Source organism: Podarcis liolepis (genome assembly GCF_965112155.1).
Source record: "Podarcis liolepis genome assembly, chromosome: 2".
NCBI lineage: Eukaryota > Metazoa > Chordata > Lepidosauria > Squamata > Lacertidae > Podarcis > Podarcis liolepis.
The window spans coordinates 31,447,905-31,465,037 of NC_139555.1; the positions used below are offsets into that span (position 1 = coordinate 31,447,905).

At 48.2% G+C, this 17,133-nt stretch overlaps 2 protein-coding genes across 3 annotated transcripts; one reads left to right on the forward strand and one right to left on the reverse strand.

Annotated features, from left to right (window-relative positions):
• Positions 1-1,809: 1,809 nt before the first annotated feature.
• Positions 1,810-9,149, forward strand: TK1 (thymidine kinase 1). Of its 2 annotated transcripts, none has more exons than XM_083487003.1 (7): positions 1,810-2,103; positions 2,665-2,696; positions 3,488-3,601; positions 3,907-4,000; positions 6,606-6,695; positions 6,778-6,897; positions 7,032-9,149. In XM_083487003.1, the coding sequence occupies exons 1-7, from the start codon at positions 2,038-2,040 to the stop codon at positions 7,212-7,214; spliced, it is 699 nt and encodes a 232-aa protein (XP_083343129.1). In that variant the 5' UTR covers positions 1,810-2,037; the 3' UTR covers positions 7,215-9,149. The 2 variants fall into 2 exon arrangements, with proteins under 2 accessions (XP_083343129.1, XP_083343130.1); XM_083487004.1 differs by having other exon boundaries at positions 1,990-2,125.
• A 355-nt stretch (positions 9,150-9,504) lies between these two features.
• On the reverse strand, positions 9,505-17,133 carry SYNGR2 (synaptogyrin 2). The gene is made up of 4 exons (XM_083487005.1): positions 16,775-17,133; positions 12,187-12,424; positions 10,576-10,715; positions 9,505-9,960 (listed from the first exon to the last, which is right to left on the reverse strand). Exons 1-4 carry the CDS (start codon positions 16,886-16,888, stop codon positions 9,760-9,762), a joined length of 693 nt encoding a protein of 230 aa, XP_083343131.1. The 5' UTR covers positions 16,889-17,133; the 3' UTR covers positions 9,505-9,759.

Sequence of the window (17,133 nt, forward strand, 5' to 3'; positions counted from 1 at the left end):
AGAAAATTAGTTAGCATGCAGTACTATCGTACTATGGCAGCTGCTGGATAATCAGCAACCGGTAGATAGTGTGTGGGTTGAATTTTTTTTTGGGGGGGGGATCTAGTCTTAACACGTTTAACACTCTACTGCAGCCTATACAAGAAATAAGAAAGAGCTAGAACATGGTGATGTGATCAATTTTGCTACTTTCCTGCAGTATTCAGTGTCAGTTGTAAATTGATAGATTATTTTCAAAAAAGAAACACATCCCCCAGTATCTAAAAAAATATATCATTGGAAGTCAATTTTCTATTTGTATAAGGGAGGCTGTGTGAAGGAAATTTTAGAGAAAGACCAAAGAAAAGTAGATATATCATACATGTATGATGTGGCTAAAAGAGATGTCCTGGAGTGAAATTATCAATGAAGATCAAGTATGTACAGTGTACCTCGGGTTACAGACGCTTCATGTTACAGACTCCGCTAACCCAGAAATAGTACCTTGGTTTAAGAACTTTGCTTTGGGACGAAAACAGAAATCGCGCAGCAGTGGCGCGGCAGCAGCAGGAGGCCCATTAGCTAAAGTGGTGCTTCAGGTTAAAAACAGTTTCAGGTTAAGAACGGACCTCCGGAACGAATTAAGTTCTTAACCCAAGGTACCACTGTATGTCCCTGATGGGTAAGTGGAGGTGTCTGAGTAACAAGTAGAAAGAAATTGAGTTATTGAGGAAGAATGACTCTCTAGACCAGGGTGGTCCAACTTTTCATACCAGAACCCACAGGCTGCACACTGCCTTGTTGCACGGGGCGGAGGTGGGGTGGGGAGCGAGGCCAAAATGTAATGCCCCTGCCCAGTCCTCGCACTGCCTTCCCAAAACTGGTTAAGAGAGGCACCAAGCTTTGGGAAGGAGGCATGAGGCTCTGGCAGGGTCCCCACCTCCCCAAAGCTGGGAAAGCACTTATTGGCTTTGGGAAGAAGTAGGGAGGACTCTGGGACCCTGTCAGAGCCATCAAGCTTCATCGGCTTTGGGAAGGCAGCAAGAGAGGGGTGTGTGTATGTGTCAAATGGTACCAAGGGCTACCAAAAAAAGGCATTAAGGGCCACATGTGGCCCTCAGGCCAGATGCTGGGCTTACCCTGCTCTAGACTAATACACACTTTTATTTTAACAGGAAAGGAATGTGCTGATTCAGATATTTCACATTCAGCAGTTTGCATCACCTGGAATATTTGCCTACAGGACACACCTGTATATTACTTTCTGAGCACCTGAACACAAATAAATGTCCTATGAGGAAAGGTTGAAGGGACTGGACATGTTGCTGTACTGTAATATCTGCATCTAGACTCCATTTCAAGACTGAACAGCGCTAAACAAAACAAAAGAGCCTTGCCGCATGTTAAAGCTCAATAGCAATAGCACAATAAATGGTGCCAATCTTCGCTTTTGCTTGCAACCCAGACTATTGCAACTCTGGCAATGGACTGGATGAGTCTCTGCTCGGTGCTGCTGCAGGCCACAAGTTCTGGGACAAAGAAGCTGTGGCTGAAACCCACACACACCCATTTTAAAACACAATTACACAACCTTGAGCGAATACGCGCGGGTTCCTCGGTTAATGAGAAATGATGAAAGGAAAACATGGCAACCTTTGCACAAGCAAAGCTGGAGAACTGATTTTAGGCGCTGCTCTCCGACTGCCAAACAGGGGGGGGGAACGTCAGGAAAGAGGAACTATGACAGGAGACCGGACACAAGTGCCTCCCCTGCCCCTTAAAAAAAAAAAAATCCTCACTTTCGCAGAGCATGCCGGGAAATAGCTTAAGCGCCTACTCCGCCCTTGCCAAACACTTTCAAGAAAGTTTTTTCCCGCCTTGACTCTGATTGGCCAAGGGGCGGAGGGGGTTTCTTTTGCTGGTCTGTGGAACGGCGCGATCTGTTCTGATTGGACAGTGCTTGCCCCGGGTATAAAAACTGCCGGAGCCGGGCGCGCGAAGGGAAAGAAAGGCCGGCGTTAGGTGGATCTGCCCGGGCAAGGACTTGGAATCGGAGCCATGAACTGCCTGATGATGCCGGGAGTGCAGCCGGGGTCGCCCCTCAAGGCCCGCGGCCAGATCCAGGCACGTAGAAGTTGGTGTCATTGTATGCGACAGGGCTTTGAGCTGGAGGGGTTTATTAAGGGGAGCGGCTGATAGTTCTGAGGCTGGAGGTTCGCCTTTATAAGTGATGTTTTCGGGGCCCTTGGCTTTGCGGGGTACTGGAGAGGAGAGCGAGGGAGAGGTTTGGGGTAGCAACCTCGATTGCGGAACGGGGGGTGCGAAAGCGATATTCGCCTCTCCGGCTCCGAATGGGAGTAAAGGCTGCGTGAGGCCGCTGGAAGGGCACAGCTGGATCTGACCAAAGGGCCTCTCTAGCCCGCCATCCTGTTCTCACGATGCAGATGGGAAGGGCATGGGCACAACCGCCATCTCCCCTCTTGGGATTTCTAGGATGTGGCATTTAGAGAACTGCTGCCTCTGATAACGGACGGGCTCCTGTAGGGATTGCTGGCTTAAAAGGAGCTCAATCTAGTTCAACAACGTGTTTCTGACTGCAGCCATTTAACTTGCAACCTGTATATTTGGTACTTAGCTTTAAGAAGAAAACATTCCTAAATCCATTTTCCCCTCCAACCTCTATAGGTCATCTTTGGACCCATGTTCTCCGGGAAAAGGTGTGTACACTGCAGATTTGAAATAAGTGCTGCTATTATATGTACTGGTAATCTAGATGTTGGGCCTAGCACACCAGTTTTGTTAACTGGCGTGGCTGATCTGTATGTGACATGTATACTACAAGAGGCACAAATTGCTGGAGTTCTACCTGCTTGATCGCCACTACGCTACTGCTTCCTCCCTCAGTCAGTAAACTAGAGGTGAAAATATATCAAGGCATGGGCTAATGGGCTGCAGATCCTTCAATGAGTGCAAAAGTGGCACTGTCTCCTATGCTGGATTTGCACCTTGCTTGCCCAAAAATGTTTGCTTTCTATAAAATAGGCTCTGGCCATCATTTGCTCTTACCAGAGCAAATAATGGGTCGTGCCATTTGGCAGACAAATCGAATGAAACCTTGCCATGCCCTAGCCAATCAAGACTGTAGGGCAAGGAGTAGATCCTATGGACTGAATAGAGGCAATTGCCATTTCTTTACTCTTCACCTCTAAACTTATAGTGCTGCCTTCTCTAGAACAAAAACCAATTTCTTAAAATGCATTGTCTCCGCCAGAGCTGGGAGGGAAATGTGTTTTGCACGATTGTAGGTGTTATCTTTAGTAATGAAGTGACTAAAGCAGTCAGTCTTGTGCTTTTGTAATTTTCCTCATGTAGCAGCTGCAGCTTTTTTGACTCACAATAGAGCCACATGTGCCCTTCTAGTAAAAGAGCTTGTTTCTCTCTGACCAGAAACACGTTAGGCTTTCCTGGGTTATGCTTGCCACTGGACATCTCCATTCTTGTTTTGCAGCACTGAACTCATGCGCCGCGTCCGCCGGTTCCAAATTGCACAGTACAAATGTCTGCTGATCAAGTATTCCAAGGAAACACGCTACTGCGTCAATGGCGTCTCCACACATGACAGGTAAATTGCTAAAATGTCAGGGCCAATCTATACAGTGTATATGCTTGGGAAATTTCAAGCAGGCACACCATTTTTCACAAACTGTTATCTTAAACTGTTGGCACTGTAATGCTTTTATAATATATGACCTCAGGGGATTCAGTCTGGGGATTCAAGCATCTTCCCTGTCTAAGTCTTCTCTCACGTAGCTGCTATTTAGATTCGAGAGCATTCTGCAAGTGCCACTGGAAAATGAACTCTTTGCCATGGAGTAGGCTTATAACCAAAGCAATCCAATTATCTCAAATATTTCTGTTTCTATGTAGGAATACCATGGAAGCCTATTCAGCTTGTTGTCTCAAAGATGTGCATCAAGAGGCCCTTAACGCTGCTGTGATTGGCATTGATGAAGGCCAGTTTGTAAGTTCTTTTATCTTCTCTGAATAATGAAACATATGTTGTAGATATTTTTTCCACATTATGCTATTTTTGTGATACATGACATGAGAAATCTTGGCATACTTGTTTATAAAATAATATATAAATAAAATAAATCTGTCTTGGGTCAGCAGTCAAGCACTACTGCATAAGTCTGTTTCACAGCTCTATGGGGACTTGGGCTGCCATTTTATGCCCCTAGAATAAGCCCCATTGAGCTCCTTGGGACTTCTGAGTAGATGTAGGATTGCAGTCCTCTTTTACACAGAACAGTACAGTGGCACCTCGGGTTACATACGCTTCAGGTTACAGACTCCGCTAACCCAGAAATAGTACCTCAGGTTAAGAACTTTGCTTCAGGATGAGAACAGAAATCGTGCTCCAGCGGCGCAGCAGCAGCAGGAGGCCCCATTAGGTAAAGTGGTGCTTCAGGTTAAGAACAGTTTCAAGTTAAGAACGGACCTCCGGAACGAATTAAGTACTTAACCTGAGGTACCACTGTATAAAGGAACGTGGAAGGGGTTGCTATGAATACCAAATACTGGGAATCACAGGTGTCTAGAGTGCTGTTGTGCTGATGTCCTCTTTGTGGGTTTCCAGCAAGCATCTGGTTGGCCGCTGTGAAAATAGGATGTTGGACTAGATCCAGCAGGCTCTTATGTATCATTGCTAAATAGAATGTAGTTCAATTCTAACAACATTCCTACAGTAATTGGAGTACATCTTTATCTAGAACACACACAGGTTGCTGCTAGTGGGTTCTCTGGAAGTTATTTTCTTGACCGTGTTGGCAGTGTTAGCTGAACTTGGACAATGTATTGCTGAAAGGTTAGGAGAGACATTAATTTAAAGGGGTGTAGAGCAGGGGTGAAAACGTAAATGAGCAATCCACTGGTCAGTTCTTGGTGTGGACTGCACTGTGGCTGCTGGTATTCTTGTCAAGAATGCAGGAGTAGGTGGAGATTGATCTGATATAGTGTTACTTGTCTCCCTAAGAACAAGTACGTGTTTCAGATTCAGATAGGTAGCCGTGTTGGTCTGCCATAGTCAAAATAAAAAAATTCCTTCCAGTAGCACCTTAAAGACCAACTGAGTTAGTTCTTGGTATGAGCTTTCGTGTGCATGCACACTTCTTCAGATACACTGAAACAGAAGTTGCCAGATCCTTCTATATAGTGAGAAGGTGGGGAGGGGTATTACTCAGAAGGGTGGTGGGAATGGGAGATTGGCAGATAGCTGAGATGAGCCTGTTGACGACGACTGCAATAGGTCTTACAGGAAAAGGCAAGGGATGAGAAGGTGAAGAATGGCTTAGTCATGTATAATGAGATAAGAATCCAATGTCTTTGTTCAAACCAGGTCTCTCCATGGTTTTAAGTTTGGTAATGAGTTGCAATTCAGCAGCTTCTCAGATTGTGTTTCAGATTGTTACACAAATTAGCTGTCTAATAGCTGTTAAGAGACCCCGAGGATGTACTCTTGCTTTGTACATGTAAAATGCATTAGTAGACCTTGGGAGTTTTAACGAAAACAAAGAAACTCATATATACAAGACTGATCTCAGCTCACCCATGTTGAGTATGTAGAGATGGATGAGCAAGGAACAATTTTCATTTAAAAGCTTATTGGGCAATAATTGCCCGTCTTGGACCATGAGAAGCCCACACTACAGCTGGCCCACCCCTGTAACGACTTTTTGGAAATTCAGGTGATGTGATGGTGGTAGCAGCAGGCTTGCCACGTATAGTGGTACCTCGGGTTACATACGCTTCAGGTTACAGACTCCGCTAACCTAGAAATATTACCTTGGGTTAAGAACTTTGCTTCAGGATGAGAACAGAAATCGTGCTCCGGCGGCGCGGCAGCAGCAGCAGGCCCCATTAGCTAAAGTGGTACCTCAGCTTAAGAACACCTCCAGAACGAATTAAGTTCTTAACCCGAAGTGGTGTTTCAGGTTAAGAACAGTTTCAGATTAAGTACGGACCTCCGGAACGAATTAAGTACTTAACCCAAGGTGCCACTGTATTGATCTTGGGGCCTTCTGCAAAAAAAGAGAGAGAGAGCATGTGATCTATCACCAAGCCATCATCCTTTCCTCCCATAATTGAGACCTTTCTAGCAGTAGCTGTTAGGGTTCCCATCAGGGAATACCTTAAAGTATTCAGTTAGAGAACGTGAGACCTGTTGGCTCCCTTAATTTCGCTTTACACATAAGTGGGTTAAGGTACAGTCCTATACTATTACCCTGGGAGCAAGTCCTAATGAATGCTTATTTCTGAATGGGTATGTGTGGGCCGGAGTTAGCCAATGAGGGTGGGCTACAGCTTCTGTCATTCTGACCATTGGCTATGTTGGCTGAAGCTGATGGCAACTGTAGTTCAGCAACCGCAAGAGACCACACCATAATGGCTATTCTCCCCACCCCATAGGCTTTCACTGTAAGAGTACCATGCAAATACTCTTAAGAATGTCACCGTCTCCTCACAACCAAAGAACTGGTTGTGTCACATGTAGTCCTATGAATTTCTAAGAGATACGACTTGTCCACTGTGGAGGAACATAACTTTTCCCCTCTGTTCCTGTCTAGTTTCCAGACATTGTAGAGTTCTGTGAGGCAATGGCCAATGCGGGGAAGACTGTCATTGTGGCAGCCCTTGATGCAACCTTCCAGAGAAAGGTAAACCTCTCTAAATTCTTAATTTTCTCTTCCGGCTGGTCTGTGTCGCAACCCAACGTTGCATCTGGTTGTTTCACTGCAGGCCTTTGGCAACATCTTGCAGCTGGTCCCTTTAGCAGAGAGTGTGGTGAAACTAAATGCCGTCTGCATGGAGTGTTACCGTGAAGCCTCTTACACAAAGCGGCTGGGAACAGAGAAGGAGGTAAGAGTCCACTGTACTTTCCTTCTCAGAAAGGTTCCTTTCCATCTGTGAGGCAGAGATGTGCCTGCTATCAGTCTGACAGCAGAAAAGTGCTTTTTACCTGTTGAGTAATTAACACTTCTCTCCTTCTTTAGGTGGAAGTGATAGGAGGAGCAGACAAGTACCATTCAGTCTGCCGTGTCTGCTACTTCAAGAAGCGGCAGCAGGCTACCGACGACAAAGAGAATCTGCCGGGAGGAAATAAGCAGCTAGATATCGCTGGTTCCCGAAAGGCTTTGGCTGCTCGTCAAATCATGCAGTGGAGCCCATCACACTGAACTAGGAAAGTGACAGCCCTTTTCTTCTGTGGGGTTAATTGATGTGCTGTTCTTCATTCCAACCCTATACCGTTAAAAAGGTGTGTGGATCAAAGGACAATACTAGTGAAAGCACTAGAAAGAGTGAACTGCTTTTGAAGGAGGAAATGAGGCTGGGGCGTGTTGCAAAAGGCTAATAATTTAGGTGTGCTAAAAACCGAAAGCTCACCTCTTAGTGGCTTCACATTTATGGGGAAAGACTTCCTACTGTCTCATAGAACTGGGAGTTTCCTCTATGTTCACTAGCAGAACCTGTTTCCTAGTCAAACTAGAATATTATTTATACCTTAAAGCCATTGTCTCTTATTTCAGCAAACACCAGTGTCCTTGTTAAACAGTTTACTTTGGAAGGGCTAGTCTCTTTCCCAGTCTTTCACCATTCTTGAACATGGAATATGGAACATAATGTTCAACTCTAGACTAACTGCCTGAGCAAAACATCATTTCCTCAACTCTATGTGTATCTCTCTGATCTAACATCTAGCTACGTGTTGGGTATATAGCATAGTTCTGTGAGGCTTCCAAACTAACAAAATTATTACTAATCCTGCGTAAGTTATGAGGCCTCTGCTTTTCTGTAGAAGGGTTTGATAGATATGTGTCTCCAGAAGTGGACAATAAGCAATTCTTATGTTCTTTGTAGTCTTGGCTTTAAGATTTTGTGTCCTGTGTCAGGCCTTTACTTTCCTAATTTATTCAGGATGGCCGAGAGCGTCAATCATGTTCATTATATATGAAACTTGGGGCATGTACCTGTCGTATAACTTCTGGCAGTTCGATCTTACTGTCTTCTGCATGATGAATGGTAGTAGCTATTTCTGCATTTGATTCAGCAAACCATCAGTTTTGCACTTAAAACATGCCCTAAGACTGCTCTGCTGCCACTTCTGTTCCCCATGAATATTTGCCGTCTTCTCCCATAGTGATCAATTAAGAGAAAAATGTTTTATTCATCTGGCTATTTTAATAAATAACTCAGTGCTGAATGTCTTCTTTGACCTTTTTTATTGATTTCCGCCATCATTTCACTAGGCTTCAGAGCAAGGTGTCTATTTTGTTTTTAAAGGCTACCCACTTAGATTGTAGGAGACATCCAGCTCTCAGTCCCCTCCCCAGCAGAAGTGTTGAAGATGACCTGCTTCTTGCTTGGAAACTTTTGTTGTAGGACCACCACTGAAATTGCCCATACTCCTTCTCCCGATAGTACAGGCACCCTTTCATGTTAAGAGCTGCACTGGGAGAAACAGCATCAGCTGTTTAGAGTGCTTGGTTGGCCAAAACCCAGAACAGCAGGAGGTGAAAAGTGCGGCCTAAAAAAAGGAGCTGAGATAAGGCTTATGGTACTTGTTTCTGTAGGTGCCAAGACCTTACACCACTGCTTTGCTACAGCCAGCATAATTATTTTCCCACAGCTAGCCCTCGGTCACATAGCTGGGTTCACACATAAACATCTCCCCTGAAGCCATGGGATGTATAATAAAATCTCGCATTCCAAGTGATGGGAGTGACGAGGTTTATTTCTGCCATGATACAGATTTAGAACACTTCCCAAATCCTCAGATAGCTTCCCATGTAGGTGAGTTGTCTCCTGTTACGCCCCACACAACAGGTACAGTTGGGAAACCAACCTAAGAAGGTAGAGCTTTCCCAGAAAGGCTTGTTGGGTACCCAGGAAAGTGTGGCAGCTTATAAGTTTTGTGCAAGCGGGCTTCCTACCCCAAGAAGCAAACAGTAGTACCCAACTATGTTTCTTCACTATTAGTATATCTGTGCAGGTAGGGAGCTGGTCCCCTCCCATCTTGAACTAGGATTGAATTGAGGGAGGGAAACAAGACAAGGCACACAGGAAAAATTCAACATTGCTCAGTCCAGCACTTTATATACAAATTGTTATTTTTTTAAAAAAGAAAAGAAATGAGGGGGCCTTTAGGCCTAAGCTTTGGCATCATGTCCATCCAGCAGCAAGTGAAAAGCTGTAAGGAAAGCACTGCATCCGCACTATCCTATCTAGAAAGGCAGCACCATAGGAGCCATGGGAACTAACCCCCCCACCCCACTCAGTGGCTGGTATGAGTCAAGGATGTAACAGCATCTGCACAAAAGGCACAAAGTACTTTGGCCAGCAGCAAGGGTCCCACTACGATAACTGCAGTAGGAAGCAATGTAACAGGGCGCTTGCCTTAACTGCTGGATGAAATCTCTAGCTCCTGTTATAGAGTTAGCTGAATATCCTCTGCGTATTTTTTGGGGGGGCAACTATTATGCCTTGCACGTCACACAGGCCAGAAAGAAAGCCTCTCACACCCCTGAGGGGGGAGCGAAGTATTTTCTGCAAGGGTAAAAACAGCAAGGATACCCCAGAACCCAATGCACACACACATACACACAAGTTAAGCTGTGGCATTCTTACTCTTCACAGTAGATGCCTTTCCCCAACCAAGCAAGTGAATCAATTGCACTTAGGTGGCTATTCCCCATGAGCTGCTTTAAACAGTGCTAGTAGCAATCAGTACACAGGGGGAGGCTGGTAGCCTTCAGAGTCCTCTCCAGTGCGAGGAGTGAAGGGTGGCTGCTGGTAGCTCTCATGACCAACATTGGGGTAGCTTGAGTAGGGGGGCACAGGACCTGGAGCTGGGTCAACGTAGCTGTGGTCAAAATCTTGCACCCCCATGCGGTAGCGCTGAAGTGCAAAGGTGATCAGGAGCCCCTGTGGACAGAAACAAGCTATTAGCTCTGGCCGGCAAGGACGAGGATAGGTCTGTGAAGAGTTGGTCACATGCAACAGCCATTTATGCAGCCATCCCTCCAAGGTATTTTTCGCTCTATAAGACGCACCTGACCATAAGACGCACCTAGTTTTTAGAGGAGGGAAACAAGAAAGCAACGCAAAGCCTCTTGAGCGAAGAGGCAGGAGCGCTCACGCTGCGCTCAAGAGGCTTTGCGTGGCTATTTCTGAAACCAGGAGAGCAAGAGGGATCGGTGCTCTTCTGGCTTCAGGGATAGCTGTGCAGCCTGCATTTGCTCTATAAGACGCACACACATTTCCCCTTACTTTTTAGGAGGCAAAAAGTGCGTCTTATAGAGCGAAAAATACGGTAGTTTAGTAGCATTGCTTTGTTTCGGATGGGAAGGCCAGGGAAATTCTAAGGCCACCTTATGAGGCAATGCCAGAGAGATCTGAGCTGGTTACTTGTTTTGAGCTCAGTTTAACAGGCTTTGGCAAACTACTTATCAGTTTCATAGCCAATCCCCAGTTCAGGGCTGGCAGCCTGCCTGACTTCAGCCTTGGACTTCCTTGGGCCAGAGAGAAACCCTCACTCACCCATGAGAAGATGGAGAAAAAGCTGAAGGCAATTGAAGCACGGGCAGAGTCGGCGCCAATCACTACATCTTTGGGTGGTGTTGATGACCACTGGTTTGTCAGCACACAGAACCCAATAAACCACAGAAAGGCCCAGAGAGCTGCACAAAGAGAAAGAAATATATTTAGCAAGAGTGGAAGGGACTGGGTGACTTATTAACAGAATATGAAGGCCTACAATAAGCCCTGTTCTAAGGGCTGTATCTGATGTCACAGCTTCAGTGCCAAAACAGACTTCTAGGCAGGCGATACTCCCAGCTCCTGAGGCTTGGGGACCCCCGGGCTGATTTTGGGGCATGCTGCAGAAGGAGGGGAATGCCCCATTCTGTTTGCACAGCATTGGATACAACTGTAGGTCTCTATTTCTTTTTGCTTACCTGCTGGTTATTCTGCCAGTCTCTTCAAATTTAACAGAAGCACAGGCACCCTTCAGCTGATGTTACAGGAGAACAATTTACCCCGGCCTGTTGTCCTCCAGGTGTGCTGGGACACCACCCACTAACCGCAGCCAGAATGGCCCGTGGTCGGAGATAGTTGGCAATATCTGGAGGGCACCAGGCTGGGGAAGCCTGAAGTACAGAGCACTATCATTCTGCTCCTGCTATCAACTGGGGCTACAGCTATATGATAAAATACCTGCCACTTGTGCTCTGGTTATCAGGAAATTCTACGAATCCTCCAGACAACTTGTTTAATGAGCATTCTTTCCAGCTTGCTTGCACAAAAGCTTCCCGGCTTTTTGTCTGATCGTTACTGAGCATTCATTTATAATTTTGGGGGGCAGTTATGTAACTATGAGCATTTATCCTGATTTGCCTGTGGCATGTTCCACGTCTTCCTGTTAGTCATTTGTTTATCTCACCCTTTTCAATGCATCACACTTTTCCCCATTGCTTTCCAAACTACATAATTTGTTTAATGGATTTATTGTTCTAGGGCAGCGAAGCACTTTAGATTTGCAGATTTAAAGTGCTTTGAATTTCTGGTATGCACTTGAATCCCTCCCACAAAGTATTGACAGTCTGGAGGAGACCTTACACTGAACAAAATGGGCATATTCTGCAACCGTCTCAGAAGGATGTGTGGGCCAAGTTTTGATTACAGTATTAGTTAATCTAGGCCAAGGCTTGGAATGGGAGTCCAGAATCTCCTGTTTCTCAAAGTAGAACAAATGCTATCTAGAAGCCCCCTTAAAGAAACGTGTGACATTTTTTTCAAGGTCTTAAGGCATGTGGCGTTTATGTCAGGGAACAAAGGGGCACCCATTCAATGGTGTCTCCTCCTTGCCCAGCACTAATCTTTACCAATAATACAGCATCCCAGTGTTTTTAGGAACACAGGCAGTCTCTCCTGGAAGACACTTTCATTCAGACAAAACAAGCCCTCGCAGGCAGCATGCCAGGGGAGCTGAGCTCTTCCAGACTCACATACTGAGAGCAAAACAAGGGAAGGCATTGTCCAGCTCTGCAAAGGGGGTGGGGAAAAGAGAGAGGAGGAAGAGAACATGTACGGAGCCTTGCCCTCCCTCCCCACAAGGACTTGTTTCATGTCACACCTCCCAAGAAGAAATACCTGAGAAGCCCAGGTCGGCCATAACGAGGTACTTGCGATCAGTGGCATTGCTAATCTGTGGGAAGTAGATATCCACCATCAAGAAGAATACACAAGCCAGGAAGGCAATCACTCCGATGCCAATGCCGTAACGACAAGCATCCTCACTGTGGTTGAAGATGCAGTACAGCTTGTCGGATGAAGAATGGTTGGTGTAGCCTTCCCCAATGATGCAGGAGAAAACAATGAGTGCAAAAATCTGCAACAACAAAAAAGTACAATGCTACCCACCATCTTCCAGAGTAGTGAGGTGCTTCCGTTAAGGCACAAATCAACCATGATTTCATTTATATCCCATCTCTCTGCCATCATGGAACCCACAAGTGTACATGTTCTGAGGTGGTCACCCATCCAGTTACTGACCAGACCTGCTTAGCTTCAGCAAGATGGTGGCCTCATGTGCTTTTAACATCATACCTTGGGACCACTAAATCCCGAAATCCCACCTCTATGCAAAACATTACCCTTGCAAGGTCCCAACCTGCATCTTTGTGCACAGCTGAGAAATGCATTGCATTCATTCTGAACAAAGTATGGAGCAGCAGAGGCCTCAATAGTTCAAGCCTCACCCTAAGGAAAAGAGGAGCAATAATTATAGCTGGGTGCTAGACATCATGCCAGCTAAGGTAAGGAGTTTTGTTTGAGATCCCTGGCACTGGAGATCAGTGCATCCCAGAAAGAGAACCATACAAATGGCTGAGGAGCCTTCCCTCTTGACTTTTCAGACAAAGCCGCTTCAGGGTTCAGACAGATCTCTCCACCTCCCCAACTAATTTTAAAGCTGTCATTTTCTCCTCACCAGTAACAAGCTGCTCTCAGCCACAGGTCAAAAATCAAGCACACTTGAAGTGCACTTGCTCACCTCTCAAGAAAATGTCTTTCAAATGAGGAAGGCAGGACTCAGGCATGTTAACCTCTGCTAACATGACATGATTTCCTACATAACTCCAACCCTCCGTGTCTGCCCCCTCCCATTATAAGTACCTGATAATACTTTTAGATTGTCCTTAAGGAGTGCCATTATTGACAGAATTTCACATCACCTCTGGAAGATGCTGCTAGAACCCTCACTGAAAACCAGAAGACTAGAAGCATAACTCTCCCTCAGAATGTTTGGAGCAGAGCTTCCCAAACTTGGGTCTCCAGCTGGTTTTGGACTACAACTCCCATCACCAGTTATCAGGACTAGTGGTCAGGAATGATGGGAACTGTAGTCCAAAACAGCTGAAGACCCAAGCTTGGGAAAGGCTCTTTTGGAGGAACCAGCCATGAAAGGATCTGTCTTACTGGGTCTAGCAAAACTCGGGAGCCTGCTGCTTCCTAAGCAGTTTCGCTATTCCTTACTGCCAAGCAAATACTCCATATATCTGAAGAGTTTCTCTCCATCTACAAACGCTGCCCATAGGGAAGGGCGTTCCTCTTTGTGTTACAGACCCAGAAGCCTTGAGCCAGCCCGTCAAAAGGCAAGGAAGGCAGCAGCCTAGCTCGGCTCAAGGCCTATCAGCTGACAGCCATATGACCAGGCTGCTTCTCCTCAAACAACCCGCAATAACAAAGCGATGGACTTTATTCGGCGGAGTTGCCCAATCCTAAGTAAGTGAATGGGAGCGAGGCAGCGGCCGAAGGCGAGCCAACAACCAGAAGCGGCCCCTGCCCGGTTCCCACGCGCGAGGCTCCCCACCGGCCGAGAGAGACGGGGCACAGCGCGGGAGACGCGCCGCCAGGGCGCACCTGCCGTCTGTATGCGGCCTCGGGGGCCGAGAGCGGAGGGGCCCGCCACTGGCCCGAAGTGGATAATTTCCAGAGGACTTGGCCACGCGTCTTCTTCAGAAGCGGAACAACAAGGAGAGACTCCTCCTAGCCGACGCCCGGGGCCTCCAGCAGGTGTCTCCATTCCCGACGGCGCTGCACGACACTGCATTGCTCCGCCTCAACTACTTCCCCTCCTAGGGCGCTGCTGTCGGTGGCAGGAGACACGGCCCAGGTGCCTAACGGCCACGCCTCAGCTACACCACCCTCACCTGGGCCACTAGCTCGCCCTCTTTCGCGGCCAAGCGCAGCGTGGGGGCCATAGGCGCCGACTCCATGGGGCTTGAGGGGGCCCGAGCCCCCTCAAAAATTCGTTTGGGGGGGCTCAGCCCCCCCAATAATCTCGGGCGGCGGTGGGCGCGTCCGCGGCTTTTATAGGGCGCCCGGCGCGCACCAGCTCCATAACGGGCACCGGTGCGGCGGGGGGCGCCGGGCCGGGGGAGGGGGGCGGCCGGCCTGTCTCCTTGGCAACCCCATTGAGCAGCGCCGGCTCCCCCGGGAGGGCCATCCCCCCGCGCCGCCGATCGCCAACACCGCCGACGCTGTGGCTGCCCGAGCCCGAGCCTGAGCCTGAGCCCGACCCGGAGCCCGAGCCCGACCCGGAGCCCGAGCCCGAGCCCGAGCCCAAGCCCGTCAGTCAGGAAGGAAGGAGAAATGGGGAGGGAGACGAGGGAGGAAAATTGCGCGCAGGGTGAAGAAAGGAGAAGGGCGAACGAGACGAGCTTCCAACCCAAAAAAGGGCTGGAAGACTGGGAGGATGCAGGATCGGGAAAGAAAGCGACGCCTTCCCCGCCCGCGACGTCGCCCGCTTGTCATTGGCAGCGCAACGGGCGCCCAGAGGGGCTGGGCACCGGCGCAGGGCCGCTCCGCAGCCGCGGAGGACAGCTGCGCGGCTAGCAAGGTGTGCCGCGTAGAGCGCGGCCCTTGTGTGGCCCGGTGGCCAGGCAAGCTCGGGCGGGGACCCCCATGCAAATCTAAGACGGGAGAAGAGGGCAGAGCAAAGGGGGTCCCTTCCCCAACCTCCGGCTCTGAGACTTCCCTGAGCCCCAGAAAAGCGAAAGGATTTTCTCTTCTTCTTTTTTTATAAATATTTTATTAAGTTTTCAAATACAAAGTTAGAAACATACACCGAAGAAAAAAGTAAAAGAACAAGAAAAAGAAGAAAAGAAAAAGAAGAAAAGAAAACCAACCATTCAACACATTTTTTATATAACTAACTGGACTTCCTCGCATCTCCCTTACCCTGCATTCTTTATAATAAAGATATCAGCAAATTATTACCTTGATTCGTACCTTATTTTGTACTTTTCAAATACTATACCTCTAAATTTAACATACTTTTCATCAGTTACTTATATCTTAAATTAAACATAGTATTACCTTAGATTTTGACCTTTTCTTACTTAAAATATAATTTCCTGTTTCCCAAATCTAATTGCTGAAGCTATAGTTTCCGAATCGTGTAAATTTTTAACATTCATACAACTTATATTGTTTTTGTAAATAGTCCTTAAATTTTTTCCAGTCCTCTTCCGTTGTTTCTTCTCCCAAATCTCGGATTCTGCCAGTCATTTCAGCCAGTTCCATGTAGTCCATCAATTGCGTCTGCCACTCTTCCAGTGTGGGCAAATCTTGTGTCTTCCAATATTTTGCGATAAGTATTCTTGCTGCTGTAGTTGCATACATAAAGAAAGTTCTATCCTTCTTTAACACTTTCTGGCCAACAATGCCCAAGAGGAAGGCCTCTGGTTTCTTGGGAAAGGTATACTTAAATACCTTTTTTAACTCATTATAGATCATTTCCCAGAAGGCCTTCACTTTTGGACAAGTCCACCAGAGGTGAAAGAATGTCCCTTCAGCCTCCTTACATTTCCAACATTTATTATCAGACAGGTGATATATTTTTGCAAGCTTGACTGGGGTCATGTACCACCTATAAATCATTTTCATAATATTTTCCTTCAAGGCATTACATGCTGTGAATTTCATTCCGGTGGTCCATAACCTTTCCCAGTCCTCAAACATGATGTTATACCCAATATCCTGAGCCCATTTTATCATGGCTGATTTGACTGTCTCATCCTGAGTGATTTTCTCTTCAACCTGCCCTCCATCCTCTTGCAGAAAACTCTTTGCCTGCCCTGCCCGTATCTCGTTTTTGCTCTTTAATTCCACACACGCACCCTTCGGACTTCGTGGCAATCGGGCGCGCGGGTGCGTTTCCTAAGAGAGTGAGGACCCCCGCCTCCTCCCCACCTGCTCCCTCGCCAGCCAGCCAGCCGCGCGCCCTAGCCGGAGAGCCCCGGCCGTCCTCGTCACGCAATCGGCTGGATCTCCCTTCAGCAGGCCGTGCTCACAACTCGGCCCAGGGACCCCCCAGCAGCGGATCTCCGGCCCAGCTGAAGAATCCGGCAACAAGCCCCCTCCTCCCCAATCGCTCCGCCGAAATACGCTCCAAAACCCCCCAGATAGGCCGCCGGCCGCCAAGTCTAGTGGCGCCCTGAGCGAGGGTCTCTCCCCAACACCGCCACCTCGAACTGCGTTCTCCCGGCTACCCGAGCGAACCAGCGGCAGGACCCCGGTATGGGCCCCCCCAATATTTTTTATAAGTCGGCGCCCCTGGTGGGGGCGCGCGCGCGCCGACTTGCCCGGGGTCAGGAAGGAGCCGGGCGGCCTCTGCAAAAGTTCAGAGCCCAACTTCCGCGCTGCGTTCCGGGAGCCCCGGCCCGACGCCACTCACCGCACTCAGAATGCGCGCGATGACCTGCGGCTGCTGCAAGAAGCGCCACGGGTCGAAGGTGCCGCCCGCCTTGGCAGCTCCGTAGGCGCCGCCGCCGCCGTCGCCGCTCTCCATGACTCAGGCGCCGCGCTCTGCTGCCCCGCTCCCGGCCCGGAACTCGCGGTGCCCGCCTCGCCCCGACTTGTGTTTGCGCGTCCGCAAGCCCCGCCTTCCCACTCCGCCCCCAGGGGAGGAGAGCCGACCCGGGACCGTGGAAGCCACGAGGGTCGCGCCCGCCGGGTTTCCTGCCTTGAGAGCGGCGCCGGTTTCTCGTGCTTCAGCGCACTTCGCAAGCTGGGTTTCAGGTTTATGGCCGCTTG

Bases quoted from the DNA above. Each gene is read 5' to 3' on its own strand.
- TK1 (XM_083487003.1), top strand. From the start codon at position 2,038: ATGAACTGCCTGATGATGCCGGGAGTGCAGCCGGGGTCGCCCCTCAAG. The intron at 4,001-6,605 runs GTAAGTTCTTTT...GTTCCTGTCTAG, and splicing joins GCATTGATGAAGGCCAGTTT to TTTCCAGACATTGTAGAGTT. The intron at 6,696-6,777 runs GTAAACCTCTCT...GTTTCACTGCAG, and splicing joins ATGCAACCTTCCAGAGAAAG to GCCTTTGGCAACATCTTGCA.
- SYNGR2 (XM_083487005.1), bottom strand. From the start codon at position 16,888: ATGGAGAGCGGCGACGGCGGCGGCGGCGCCTACGGAGCTGCCAAGGCG. The intron at 10,716-12,186 runs GTATTTCTTCTT...CTCTTTGTGCAG, and splicing joins GGCCGACCTGGGCTTCTCAG to CTCTCTGGGCCTTTCTGTGG. The intron at 9,961-10,575 runs GTGAGTGAGGGT...TTCTGTCCACAG, and splicing joins TTTTCTCCATCTTCTCATGG to GGGCTCCTGATCACCTTTGC.